General features: G+C 35.9%; 1 protein-coding gene across 1 annotated transcript; it reads left to right on the plus strand.

Annotated features, from left to right (window-relative positions):
• Positions 1 to 3,484: 3,484 nt before the first annotated feature.
• LOC130415947 (protein TsetseEP-like) lies at positions 3,485 to 6,422 on the plus strand. Its single transcript, XM_056741988.1, has 6 exons — positions 3,485 to 3,600; positions 4,038 to 4,169; positions 4,260 to 4,859; positions 5,243 to 5,392; positions 5,923 to 6,038; positions 6,106 to 6,422. Exons 2-6 carry the CDS (start codon positions 4,085 to 4,087, stop codon positions 6,172 to 6,174), a joined length of 1,020 nt encoding a protein of 339 aa, XP_056597966.1. The 5' UTR covers positions 3,485 to 3,600; positions 4,038 to 4,084; the 3' UTR covers positions 6,175 to 6,422.
• The last annotated feature ends 8,223 nt before the right edge of the window (positions 6,423 to 14,645 follow it).

Genomic DNA, 14,645 nt, shown 5'->3' on the forward strand with positions numbered 1-14,645 from the left:
GTGGTTCCTTCCGGTTACAATGGCAGCCTCCAAATATCCCCACTTTTGGTCCTGGGCACTTGAGAGCGCTTGCGCGCGACAGGATGGAAGAGCGAAAGTGTGTCCAATGTCTTCTAAATAGCAAATAGTAGTGAACCTAAAGCACACTAAACCCACAATAGCTATATATTAGGGCTAAGTGTATCCCATCATGCATCATGCTCTGGATATGAATCATGAGACTTTTTGCTCGGGTCTCGCGAGATGTTGCGGCAAGCTTTCCAGGGTATGTTAAACTACAACATTTTAAGGTTATATCTTTATTTAATCTACGTTTGGCTAACATGTGTTTCGGGGTACAGCTGCTTTGATACAATACAAGTAAAGCGCTATAAAAGTAAATCTGACTTGACTTCACTATATTATTAGATATTACATATTGTTTCGTAGTAAAACGTAGTGTAACATATTTTATTAGGGAATGCTCCAGAGTTTGTAAAACGGCACTTTATCTCATAATTAGAAACACCACCTTAGTTGACGTTATATATTCGGACTTGCTAAGTGTGTCCCATCGGATTAGAAACACTACACTCACTTGGGAACTTGATGCCCATTAAACATTAGGGCCAAAAACAGGAAATACGTCATGAAAGTAGTAAAGTGGTCAAATGCAAAGACGCAAGTGGGGGTATTAGGACGCAGCAATAGGCCGGCTGAGAGTAACCCACTTCTAGCCCAAATAAACTTGAATCATTCGTTTTTGCCTAAAACAAACTTCTATGATGCATGATATTCCATCATGTGAACAAAAACAACAGTGTTTAAGGCGCTTGGTTAAATTTACTTGACATGTTTTTGCATAGCCACGATTTTGCTCCAATTCAGACCAGCTATTTGTAGCCCATGTCAAGACTGGTTCATTTTCGATCTTTGTCTAGCTAGATCAGATATTGTTGATGTATCTTGTCATGTTCTATATTTAAAAAATATCAGCACGATGTTGTGTCATTTCATTACATGATCGATCTGTGGTCACGATTTAGCTCTAAATCGGATGGGTTACGTGCCGTCTCCTTTTAGTCCACCCTGTGAAATTGAGGCGATATATGGGCTAATTTCAACTGCTTAGTTTAGGTGGGATTCAGACACGTAAATCCAAAAAGTGTTTAATTGTTTATGACATCATCAAATGCAAGTAAACATTACATACTAATATAATAAGAATATTAAAAACGTTGTAAAAAGTGATGTTGCACAGCCCAGTGTGCCTCCAAGCTAAAGACAATGACTCGTTTTAATTATAGTTATTAAAGTAAAAAATAGTTTTCTCATGTTTTTATTTTTCTTATTTGGCAGATGATGCGATGATCAACTTCACAAATAGATCCTGGGAGAAGATGGGAGGTGATGAAGAAATAAAACCAACAATTCATTTTTGTCTTAAAGTTCACTGTTAGTTATTTGTTTGTTAAAATAAGTAAACCAACATTAGGGCTAAGCTTTTCATTTCGCTCTTGATTTGTATTATTTTAGAATATATATTTTGTCGATTTTTATCTTAAGTTACTTTTGGCAATTTTCCATATTTTTTGTCATTATCATATTCAATAATATTTACTGTAACTATATTGTATAAATAAAATGAAATTTTGTATATTTCATATTTTTATTTTTCCTACTGGTCAAATGTTATTTTTCTTAATAAAAGTTTTAAGTTTATTTGATTAATAAAAATAATTCTTTAGCAATTGTTTTGTTTTCTATTGGATGACGTGGTCGTTTATTAGCTGTCTAATGGATGACTGGTCTATTCTGAGGTTATGACAACATACTGTTGTCTTGTATTTGTATTTGTGTTTTTCTTATTTTGGTTTGTGTTCATTATTTATCTACAATATTTGTTGTCATGTGTGTAGGAACCCTATACTTTTAGTGGCTAACAGTGTGGAGCCATGTTGTGTTTAGCTTAAACAGGTTAACTTGCATATATAGTGTTTCCGTGTACTCATAAACTCTATCAGAATCCAACATGTGCAACCTATTAGAATTTGGTATGAAAGAGTATATTTTATTTATGGCTTTAATATAGCTGTGCTTTGGCAAGTGATAGATCCAACTATGAGATATGGCTTGTAGATCTTATAGATCCAAACTTTGAGTCCAGTTTCACTAGATCTCTCTCCGTCAGGAACAAATTACACCTGGAGATATCAACTCCATTGTGAGTCAATCCTTTAACCCGACCACCAGGGAGATATAGAGCTGAAGGGAAGAACAGCAGGCAGGAGACGAAGTGATGTTAAATAGACAGACAAATGATTTATTGAATAATCTCAGTTGTGTGTTGAAGCTCAGTCAAGCTCTGCCAAACTTCGTCAGACTAGAAACAGATTCAATATGTGTTTTTAACCATTCAAGATTACAGTATCAAAACATTGTCTCATGACATTATTATGGACCTTGAGATGGAGACTCATATCAGCATAAGACACAATACAACTCCCAATGAGGTTAAACAACAGAAAAGTAAGGAGCGAATAATATGAATAGAAGTGAATAATAAAATAAATGAATGAATACATATGATGAATATTGTAATAAATGTGATAAATGAAATAGAATAATAAAATGAATTAAACAAGAAACAATGTATGTTTCTATCCAGATCTATCACAAGGTACGTTTTAACAACAAGACGATCTTGCATGCTTTGGATAAAACATCAATCAATTTATGCCATTGTATAAAGACAATATAAATAATATTAAAGTTATGTTGCACCTCCGTAGTGTGTCTCCAAGCTAAGGACAATGACTCTAGATTTAATTAGTTTTATTAAAGTAAAAAATATTTTTCTCACACATGTTTTTATTTTCTGAATTGGCAGATGATGTGATGATCAACTTCACAACAAGCACTGGGGAGAAGATGGGAGGGTATAACGAAATAAAACCAACTATACATATTTTCCTTGAAGTTCACTGTTGGTTGTTTGTTTGTTAAAATAAGTAAACCAACAAAAGCATTAAACTTTTAATTTCGCTATTGATTTGTATTAGATTTATTGTTTTATAAAAGGGCTTATTTATTTACCAATGTATTTTGTATATTTTTATATTTTGATCTTAAGTTGCTTTTTTGGCAATTTTACATATTTTCATTAGTCTCATAATCAATAATATTTACTGTAACTATATTGTATGAATAACATTTAACTTCTTCTCTTTCATTTTTTCCTACTGTTTAAATGTTATTTTTCTTATTAAAAGTTGTATGTTGTTTTGATGAATAACAATAATTTCTAGCCATTGTTTTGTTTTCTATGCGATGACGTAGTCGTTTGCTGTCTAATTGATGACTGGTCTATTCTTAGGTTAGGCTACGGTTAGACGTTTATTAAACTTTTACTGATACCCCAAATTTTGCCTTGTTTTAGACTATCCGTCTGGGATGCGTTTGACCGGCTATTAGACTCGAAATTGCTTGCTGGCATTGAGGGAGAAAAACGCAAACCAAGCAACTGTCGTGCCAGACTTCCGCTGCGCAGAACAATTCACATTTGACATTTCATAAGCCGATCGTCTGCTAAGAGTCGTTGAAAACACCTGAACCTTATACGTCAGTGATTGAACTAAGTTTGCGATTGGCCATTGACATTACAATTGACCAAACGAGCAATATGGGAGCTCATAAAGCAGCACAGTATCTTGTTGGTGCACTTATAGCGTATGTACTTTCTTCCAGGAACCGCTCACAGAATGGCGTTTTGTAAAAGCAGAGGAACTGAATTTGTCATACTGTTTGCGTTTACGTTCAGTACTTTGATACACTGTAGAAGTTTGCTACATTTGTCTGGGACACAAACAACCAATGATGAAGGGGATAAAATGTTATCTTATATGTCCGATCAAGAGGGATTTGAGCAGTTAGCTGATTTTGACTACCCCAATGATAACACCGTCTTTAGTATGTAATGAACTTGTGCGTCATTGTAGTGTATGTTGATTCAAAAGTTATTTAAATGTCGGTTATGAATCGTTTGTATTGTTTTGAAGATCTGCCGAGGAGCGCCGTAGAAACATCTAGTGACGAAGGGGACAAAATGTGGTCCGAACCGTCTGATGATGAGGGATTTGATGAGCAGTTGGCTGATTTTGACATCCCCATTGATGACGACACTGTCTCTTGTATGTAATGCACTTGTGCGTCATTGTAGTGTATATTGATTCAAAAGTAATTTAAAATGTCGGTTACAAAATGTTTGTATTGTATTGCAGATATGCCGAGGAGCGCTGTAGAATCAACCAGTGATGATCAAACATTGTCTGATATGTCTGAAGATGAGGGATTTGTTGAGCAGTTAGCTGATTTTGACTTCCCCATTTATGACGACTCTGAAACGAAATCTGTACCGAAAGGGGAATCTGAAACTGAAGGGGAACCGGAACCGGAATCTGAAACTGAAGGGGAACCGGAACCGGAATCTGAAACTGAAGGGGAACCGGAACCGGAATCTGAAACTGAAGGGGAACCGGAACCGGAATCTGAAACTGAAGGGGAACCGGAATCTGAAACTGAAGGGGAACCGGAATCTGAAACTGAAGGGGAACCGGAATCTGAAACTGAAGGGGAACCGGAATCTGAAACTGAAGGGGAACCGGAATCTGAAACTGAAGGGGAACCGGAATCTGAAACTGAAGGGGAACCGGAACCGGAACCTGAAACTGAAGGGGAACCGGAATCTGAAACTGAAACTGAAGGGGAACCGGAACCGGAATCTGAAACTGAAGGGGAACCGGAACCGGAATCTGAAACTGAAGGGGAACCGGAACCGGAATCTGAAACTGAAGGGGAACCAGAAGGGGCTTTGTGGCAAAGTATGTTTACACACACAATGAATGGACTTTGCAACAGGAGCTTAGTGCAAAATAAAGTTTACACATGGTGCAGACATAGTGCAGATATACATTAAGATAGAAATAAAAAATTAATGCACTACATACAAAAAGACGAGCAGTGGGGAGAGCATGCATCCCTGAGGGCCACCATTGCTGATTGTGAGTCCCAGATGTGAGTTTGCCCAGCTTCACTAGTTGCTGCCTGTCTCTTACAAGGTTAGTGACCCATTAACAGATTTGGCTGGAAACGGAGAGCTGGGTCAGTTTGTCAGAGAGAAGGTCAGGCATGATGGTATTAAAGGAATCAAGTGGAATGCACTTGAATTTTAAATGTCTTATGAATCACTTGCATTGTATTGCAGATCTGCAGGGCAGCGAAGTAACGCAAGAGCAATTCAGAAATTCATCTGAAAGAGGCTGGGCTGCAATGTCTCCAAAGCTGAGGTGTGGTGATGATTTAATGAATTTGCAACTCTTTGGTTCAGCTGTGGACCAAGTTGAGCTTTGTCGGGGTAAGTTGGGAATTCCCGCTTGTTTTTGTGACTTGCTTATGGTGACCATTCACTGCCAAAATTTACCATAAATTGTATGTTGTACTAGTTTCATTTAGTGTCAGTTTGACTATATACGATACTTAAATATCCTATAAAATCTAACTGTTGCATTCAGTTTTATGTAATTTGCCATGTTTACACAGAAGCCCTTAACGGGCAAACTGCTCTACAGAACATTTTATATCCTTCGTCAAAGCCAAATCAAAAAGACATCTTGGCCTTTTGCCACTAAATTTCACTTGACCAGTACACTGGACCTTTAATGAATAGTGTAACAAGGTAAAAAAACGTGTTGAATCCATGTTCTAAAACGGGCCATATTCCAGTGTTTATGCACAATTGATCCACATAAGCTGTAAGTTTGTTACACCTTGATTCGTTCCAGTGCTAGATAATTGGTCTTCCATTGTAATTGCAGGTGAAAAGCTCCGGCATGGATATTGTAAAATAAATTCAGTATTGAGACGCTTTTAACTTGTGTCTCGCAGGTAATTCTGCGCCTGTTCCTCTTGGCCATTTGCCACCTGATTGTGGACGCACTTCACCCACTCCTGGAGGTCTTGTTTATGCTACACCCTATGATGGATGTGGTGTTGAACAACAGGTATTCAGGTTTACTTTGCTCTTTAGGGTTAAAAGCTATAAAACCAACTTGGATGTTTGTTTTTCAGGGAGGAAATTATTTCATGCGGATGCTTTTGCAGGGTTACCCTGTTGTCATCTCTTGTCCCATGACCTAGTCCTTTGCAAATGTGACCACGTCTGCATTTCAACCCTCATTTCTTTTCAACTCTTACTCCTGGAAGCCAAGTACAATCACCTATGATACACCAGCTGCCCCCATCATTTCCTTCAACAGTCCTGCAAGCAACGCCTCCGGGATACCCTCCATACCACATATAACCACCATTATTTTAAACCATCCCAATTTCCCCCGGCAGCAGATGTAACCAGCCTCTACAACACTAACCCAAAAGCCACATGGTGCTTTCTATCCTTATCATATCTTTCTACCTCTCTCTGTTGATGTCTGAAATAAAGTCAAATTGAATGAATGATAATGAAGTCGTTTTTCGGATTATTTGAATTAAATTTAAAACTTTGATAAAGGGTTTTGAGGATAAAGCTTAAACCAGGCCATCATCCTAAACAAAATTTTATGCCAAACATGATATACATTTTTGTCCTGTAAAGGAATGGTTTACCTTAAGGGCCTGAGCAATAAGTCAATTTGTTTTCTGCATTTAAGAGCTTTAATCGGGTCCCTAGTGCATCTAACATTGTTTTCACAGGCAAAAGCTGAGTATGTGATGCCATATCTAGTTTGTGGACAACGTACAATGTAGTGCTTTCACGGATTCCTAACCTTTGAAGAGACCGAAGTGGATTATTTAATTTTTAGTGGAAATCCCTTAGAAACCATAATTAAAAACCTGCTTGTTTGCTCAGGATGATGAAGCAGGTGTACTTTATCATCCTGGGTACAAGCGCTGTTTGCTGTGATGGATTTTTTTAGTCTCCTGACGAATGATTTGAGATGTTTTAAACCAAACTAACCGCAAAGGAGCTTGAAAAACACAATTCATCTGAACCACTGCCATGGTAGTACTACAAATTTGTAGAGGCACTGGACGGAAGGGGGTGTGCTGTAACTCATCATTTAAAGAGACATGCACCAAAACGGGTTGCTGGGAATCTTAATATAGAAAATAAATGAATACATATTTTGTAATTTTCCATTTTCTTAATGTATTTTCTTTATTTTTTATACTTCATGATTTTGTATTGTATTAAGTTGGTAAATTGATCTTTTCCTTTATAAAAGCTTTATATTTTGACACTTTGATTTTCTTGGCCTATAGTTAGACGTCCATTATATTGAAACTGACACCCCAAATCCAGCCTAGTTTTAGCCTACACCCATATTCACCGTCTATAAAACATATACATGTAGTCCTTAATAGCCGTCTAATGATGACTTGTCTATTCTTGGGCTATGGTAAGAGGTCTATTCGATTTTCCCTGACAGCCAAAAATTTTGCCCTGTTTTAGACTAGCGGTCTGGGCTATGTTTGGACGACTAATAGACATCTTTTAGACGCAAAATTGCTTGCTGGTTTCCCAGAAAGCAATAGCTGTCATTTTAACATCTCAATTAAGCATAGACCATGTCATGGCAGCATCCAAATATCCCCATTTTTGGTCCTGGCCACTTGAGAGCGCTTGCGCGCAACAGGAAGCGAAAGTGTGTCCAATGTCTTATAAATGGCAAATAGTAGTGCACCTACTAAACCAACAATAGCTATATATTAAGGCTAAGTGTATCCCATCATGCATCATGCTCTGGATATGAATCATGAGACTTTTTGCTCGCGTCTCGCGAGATGTTGCGGCAAGCTTTCCAGTGTATGTTAAACTACAACATTTTAAGGTTATATCTTTATTTAATCTACGTTTGGCTAACATGTGTTACGGGGTACAGCTGCTTTGATACAATACAAGTAAAGCGCTATAAAAAAAAATCTGACTTGACTTCACTATATTATTAGATATTACATATTTTTTCGTAGTGTAACATATTTTATTAGGGAATGCTCCAGAGTTTGTAAAACGGCACTTTATCTCATAATTAGAAACACCACCTTAGTTGACGTTATATATTTGGACTTGCTAAATGTGTCCCATCGGATTAGAAACACTACACTCACTTGGGAACTTGATGCCCATTAGAACATTAGGGCCAAAAACCGGAAATACGTCATGAAAGTAGTCAAGTCAAGGCGTAGTTTATGGGGGGCCAATATTCAAATCCATCAGTTACAACACCTCCAATATTTCAACATGAAAATCACAGTAGATCAAATGAAAAATATGTAGAATTACTTTATTTTGTGACAATAATTTTGTTCCTAATCAAATATGAGTTTGTCATAATAAATTAGACAAAAAATACTCCCCCTAGATTGAACCGATTGGTAACGCCCAACCAATGAGTCGCACTTTCACCAAAACAACGCGAGTGGTGTTTGAATGGGAGAGCACACGGGTAACTTAACGTACTCCAAAAATGAAGAGAAGTGCTGCACAGCGGACTATATTTAACTGCTGGTCAGAGAGGGAAGCAAAAAAAATAAAGCATGTACTGAGAATGAGGTATGAGAATATTGTGTAATAATTGCTAAGTACACACCATATATGTTAGCTAGCTAATCCATTGAAATGTATTTAGCTATAACTATCAGTATAACAAGTTACCAAAGCAGCCATCTGTTTTGCTAGTTCATTTTTCAATATTGTCTGTAATTATCCATGACAAAAGCATTCACATTTATGTTTGTTTTCTTCCTAAAATAATCTGACTTTTGAACGAATTGGATGAATGAATAATTTAAGTGTCTCACTCATTAAAACAGTGAATCGCTGCCGCCTACTGGCGCTTTCAATACTTAATTTCTTTCTTTTTATAATCTCTTGTATGTTAGAATTTATGTCAGTTTAACATACATTCTAAATCATTACATCTTAAAGACATCTTCTAACAGGAAACGTCCTATAGACGTATTGCAGATGAGCAAACACTCTAAAAAATATGTCTTCCAGATGTAAACACACACATCAAATAGACGTCTCCGTGATGTTTGTGGGCTATCTGGGACGTTCAACCCCCCAAGGTTCAAACCAAATCTACGCCATTGAGTCAAGTGGTCGAATGCAAAGACCGCAAGTGGGAGTATTAGGACGCAGCAATAGGCCGGCTGAGAGGAACCCACTTCTAGCCCAAATAAACTTGAATCATTCGTTTTTGCCTAAAACAAACTTCTATGATGCATGATATTCCATCATGTGAACAAAAACAACAGTGTTTAAGGCGCTTGGTTAAATTTACTTGACATGTTTCTGCGTAGCCACGATTTTGCTCCAATTCAGACCGGCCTTTGCAATAGCATCTGTCTGCAGACGAGATGCACTGTCAGACACATGCACTCTCAGCCGTGCATGCGGACTCGACACATGCACGCTCTGCCGCACATGCGCACTCGTCACATGCAAGCTCAAACGTATTTCACGAGAAGAACTGTAAGATTCTATTAATAAAATGTAAAGGTTACTGCTTTTTAAGAGTACCGTGAATGCTGGTTCGGGTCAAGGCCAGGTATTTATTATAATTATAGCTGAAATACATTAATGAACATCTACACTAATAATGAAAATACATTACTAAATAAAACCTTTTCTTGTACACGTATTCTTCCGGCCTAAAATTATAAACAAACACACATATATACATAAATGTCTCATTCTACAATAAACAGGTGCTTGTTAATCAATGGTTTAATTATAAAGTTTTATTATGTAGACATAAAGAGCAGGACAGGAGACACGTCTGTTCTTGCAAAATTGAGGCCTCCATATCCATGTCCAAAGGGCAATGAAACAATGTGAAACAAGAAGTGCACTTTGGTATCAGGTGCTTTACACCTGCTAGACTATTGACTGATGCATCTGTGAGCAAAAATTGAGACAGAAATGAAAAACCATTCTGATGTGTATAATATTAATTTATTGTTGTTAGGGACTCTGGGAAAGTTCCTGAGAGAAATAACGTATTTACAATTTTTAAAAGATCTGCTTCTAAAACAGTTAAACACCTTTTCAAAAAGGATGCGGGGAGTGTGTCCAGGTTGCATGTCGAGGACTTAAGATGCGTTACTGTTTTCTCCAAAGTTTTCTGATCAATTGTCTGAAATTCAGATAATGTTGCTAATTTCTTAGATTGTTGTAATAAAGTCAGACTGACCTGAGTGCCATGCAGGGCTTTGCTGACTGCCATTCTGAAATTATTTATCTTCTCAAGGAAAAAAGTTGCAAACTTGTCATCAGAAAGCATTTAGAAGGGGACTTGACTTGGGGGTTTGTTAGTCTCTCCACAGTAGCAAAAAGCCTATGACTGTTGTTGCAGTCAATAGAAATAAGTCTATTACTTTTGTTTAGTAAACTTCAAATTTAGTTTTTCGCAAAATTTGTTCAGCATACGTTTTTTCAGTTTGGACAGTTATTTCATTTATTTTAGTCTATTCTAATTTCTTTCCGGAAAACCACCCCTAAAACTTTAATATTTTTGCCCTGATGTTGTGCAACAAGAAGTCGTGACTGGACAACATCATGTTTCTAGTCACCTTGGTGTGCTGAGACAATCGCCTCACTTCAAATTGTTTAAATTATTTGAAATGTTTGAATTTTGTAGTGACATGTGAAATAGTGAAATGCATCAACTTTTTGATGATATTCTAACGATAGGACCAGCACCTATGGTTTCCGTAAGCCTGCCATCTAGTGGTAGTTCTTATTTTATGCATGGTTGCGCATGGATCTGCAGTTGCGTGTGTGGATTGTCCAATGCAAAACCGCGTAAAGAAAGTATAAAAATCCGAATGAACCAAACAGGATAAATGGACGCGCGTTGCAGGATACACAAATGCACAACTTCTCATTGGTATGCGCAAAATCAATATACATGAACACAAAATAAAACATGGCAATCACAAATCTGCCTCTATTTGTACAAATCGCTTTGTGTTTATTCAAATCTAAATTTCACAGAATCAAATCATAAGGCATTTGTTTGTGAATCGTAAAACACAAATGGAACGTGTATCACGTTCACGGATGACTGTGCGTGCATTTGTTAATCATTTTGAGTCGGAATTCATCCCATAGTGACGATTCAAATCGGTTGAGGTGTGAACTGAATGGAAATACATTTTTAAACAGCAGGGGCCACTATGTTCACTGCAAACCTAAACGTGGACTGGCTGATATTTCGTAAAAATGCATAAAAATCCAAGAAAGACCCAGACAGTATTATTTATTAGCAATAAACCATAATTTATTACACAAAGAAACGTGAATCGCATCGTATTTAAGAAACATTACATGGGAAATTGTTCAATTTGTAAAAATAAATCTTGAATAAATCGCATCGTGAGCTGAGTGAATCGTTAAATCAATATACTTACAACATTCGTCTGATAATGTTAAAGAACGTTTTCGATTACATTTGTCAAATAATTCATAATAACACTTTTACTTCGACTTAATCTTGTTCGAATTGAATATGTGACCCTGGACAACAAAAGCAGTCTTATGGGTACATTTTTTGAAATTGAGATTTTTACATCATCTGAAAGCTGAATAATTTTGCTTTTTTATTGATGTATAAGTTGTAAAAGATAGGACAATATATGGCGAGGATACAGACGTTTATAACTTTGGAATCCGAGAGTGCAAAAAATCCAAACACAGAGAAAATCACCTTTAAAGTTGTCCCTCAGAGGCACTGTAGCAGGCCATCCACTCACAAATATAAATTTTTGATATATTTAAGGTAGAAAATTTACAAAATTTCTTCATGGAAAATGATCTTTATTTAATATCCTAGTGATTTTTTAAATAAAAGAAAAATCTATAATTTTGTCCCATACAATGTATTTTTGGCTTTTACAAAAAATGTTCCCGTGCTACTTAAGACTGGTTTTGTGATCCAGGGTCACATATAGTTAAAACGACACTTTAACTTCGACTTAATATTGTATGAGAATAAATAAATAAATAAGTTGAATATTGAATAAATATACTTACAATTGGCCTGTAGGTGCTTTTAATTCACAGTCTAATAGTGCATTTGTTGGAGTGCGCTGCTGAGTGCATCTGGCCGGAGAGTGCATCTGGTCTGCAAACAGACCCTTCTCGCTAGGCCATGTCAAGACTGGTTCATTTTCGATCTTTGTCTAGTTAGATCAGATATTGTTGATGTATCTTGTCATGTTCTATATTTAAAAAATATCAGCACGATGTTGTGTCATTTCATTACATGATCGATCTGCTCTAAATCGGATGGGTTACGTGCCGTCTCCTTTCCCGGTGAAATTGAGGCGATAGGCTATATGGGCTAATTTCAACTGCTTAGTTTAGGTCGGATTAAGACACGTAAATCCAAAAAGTGTTTAATTGTTTATGACATCATCAAATGCAAGTAAACATTACATACTAATATAATAAGAATATTAAAAACGTTGTAAAAAGTGATGTTGCACAGCCCTAGTGTGCCTCCAAGCTAAAGACAATGACTCGTTTTAATTATTTATTAAAGTAAAAATAGTTTTCTCATGTTTTTATTTTTCTTATTTGGCAGATGATGCGATGATCAACTTCACAAATAGATCCTGGGAGAAGATGGGAGGTGTTGAAGAAATAAAACCAACTATTCATTTTTTCCTTAAAGTTCACTGTTGGTTATTTGTTTGTTAAAATAAGTAAACCAACATTAGGGCTAAGCTTTTCATTTCGCTCTTGATTTGTATTATATGTGTTATTTTAGAATAGGGCCAAGTTTAAAAAAATATATTTTGTCATTCTATTTTTATCTTAAGTTACTTTTGGCAATTTTCCATATTTTTTATCATTATCATATTCAATAATATTTACTGTAACTGTATTGTATAAATAAAATGTAATTTTGTATATTTCATTTTTTTATTTCTCCTACTGGTCAAAGTTATTTTTCTTAATAAAAGTTTTAAGTTTATTTGATTAATAAAAATAATTCTTTAGAAATTGTTTTGTTTTCTATTGGATGACGTGGTCGTTTATTAGCTGTCTAATGGATGACTGGTCTATTCTGAGGTTATGACAACATACTGTTGTCTTGTATTTGTATTTGTGTTTTTCTTATTTTGATTTGTGTTCATTATTTATCTACAATATTTGTTGTCATGTGTGTAGGAACTCTATACTTTTAGTGGCTAACAGTGTGGAGCCATGTTGTGGTTAGCTTAAACATGTTAACTTGCATATACGTGTTTCCATGTACCCATAAACGCTATCAGAATCCAACATGTGCAACCTATTAGAATTTGGTATGAAAGAGGATATTTTATTTATGCTTAATATAGCTGTGCTTTGGCAAGGTACGTTTTAACAACAAGACGATCTTGCATGCTTTGAATAAAACATCAATCAATTTATGGCATTGTATAAAGAAAATATAATAATATTATTAAAAAAGTTTTTAAAAGTTATGTTGCACCTCCGTAGTGTGTCTCCAAGCTAAGGACAATGACTCTAGATTTAATTAGTTTTATTAAAGTAAAAAATATTTTTCTCACACATGTTTTTATTTTCTGAATTGGCAGATCATGTGATGATCAACTTCACAAAAAGCACTGGGGAGAAGATGTGAGGGTATGACGAAATAAAACCAACTATTCATATTTTCCTTGAAGTTCACTGTTGGTTGTTTGTTTGTTAAAATAAGTAAACCAACAAAAGCGTTAACCTTTTAATTTCGCTATTGATTTGTATTAGATTTATTGTTTTAGAAAAGGGCTTATTTATTTACCAATGTATTTTGTCAATTTTTATATTTTGATCTTAAGTTGCTTTTTTGGCAATTTTACATATTTTCATTAGTCTCATAATCAATAATATTTACTGTAACTATATTGTATGAATAACATTTAACTTCTTCTCTTTCATTTTTTCCTACTGTTTAAATGTTATTTTTCTTATTAAAAGTTGTATGTTGTTTTGATGAATAACAATAATTTTTAGCCATTGTTTTGTTTTCTATGCGATGACGTAGTCGTTTGCTGTCTAATTGATGACTGGTCTATTCTTAGGTTAGGCTACGGTTAGACGTTTATTAAACTTTCACTGATAACCCAAATTTTGCCTTGTTTTAGACTATCCGTCTGGGATGCGTTTGACCGGCTATTAGACTCGAAATTGCTTGCTGGCATTGGGGGAGAAAAACGCAAACCAAGCAACTGTCGTGCCAGACTTCCGTTGCGCAGAACAATTCGCATTTGACATTTCATACGCCGATCGTCTGCGCAGAGTCGCATGAAGTTGAAAACACCTGAACCTTATACGTCAGTGATTGAACTAAGTTTGCGATTGGCCATTGACATTACAATTGACCAAACGAGCAATATGGGAGCTCATAAAGCAGCACAGTATCTTGTTGGTGCACTAATAGCGTATGTACTTTCTTCCAGGACCCGCTCACAGAATGGCGTTTTGTAAAAGCAGAGGAACTGAATTTGTGATACTGTTTGCGTTTACGTTCAGTACTTTGATACACTGTAGAAGTCTGCTACATTTGTCTGAGACACAAACAACCAATGATGAAGGGGATAAAATGTTATCTTAT

This window comes from Triplophysa dalaica, chromosome 3 (assembly GCF_015846415.1).
Source record: "Triplophysa dalaica isolate WHDGS20190420 chromosome 3, ASM1584641v1, whole genome shotgun sequence".
In the NCBI taxonomy this organism is placed as follows: domain Eukaryota; kingdom Metazoa; phylum Chordata; class Actinopteri; order Cypriniformes; family Nemacheilidae; genus Triplophysa; species Triplophysa dalaica.

What these genes read in the sequence shown, in the direction of transcription:
- LOC130415947 (XM_056741988.1), top strand. Translation starts at nt 4,085, where the DNA reads ATGTGGTCCGAACCGTCTGATGATGAGGGATTTGATGAGCAGTTGGCT. An exon ending in TGATGACGACACTGTCTCTT is followed by an intron (nt 4,170 to 4,259) that starts GTATGTAATGCA and finishes ATTGTATTGCAG; the next exon opens with ATATGCCGAGGAGCGCTGTA. An exon ending in CCAAGTTGAGCTTTGTCGGG is followed by an intron (nt 5,393 to 5,922) that starts GTAAGTTGGGAA and finishes TGTGTCTCGCAG; the next exon opens with GTAATTCTGCGCCTGTTCCT.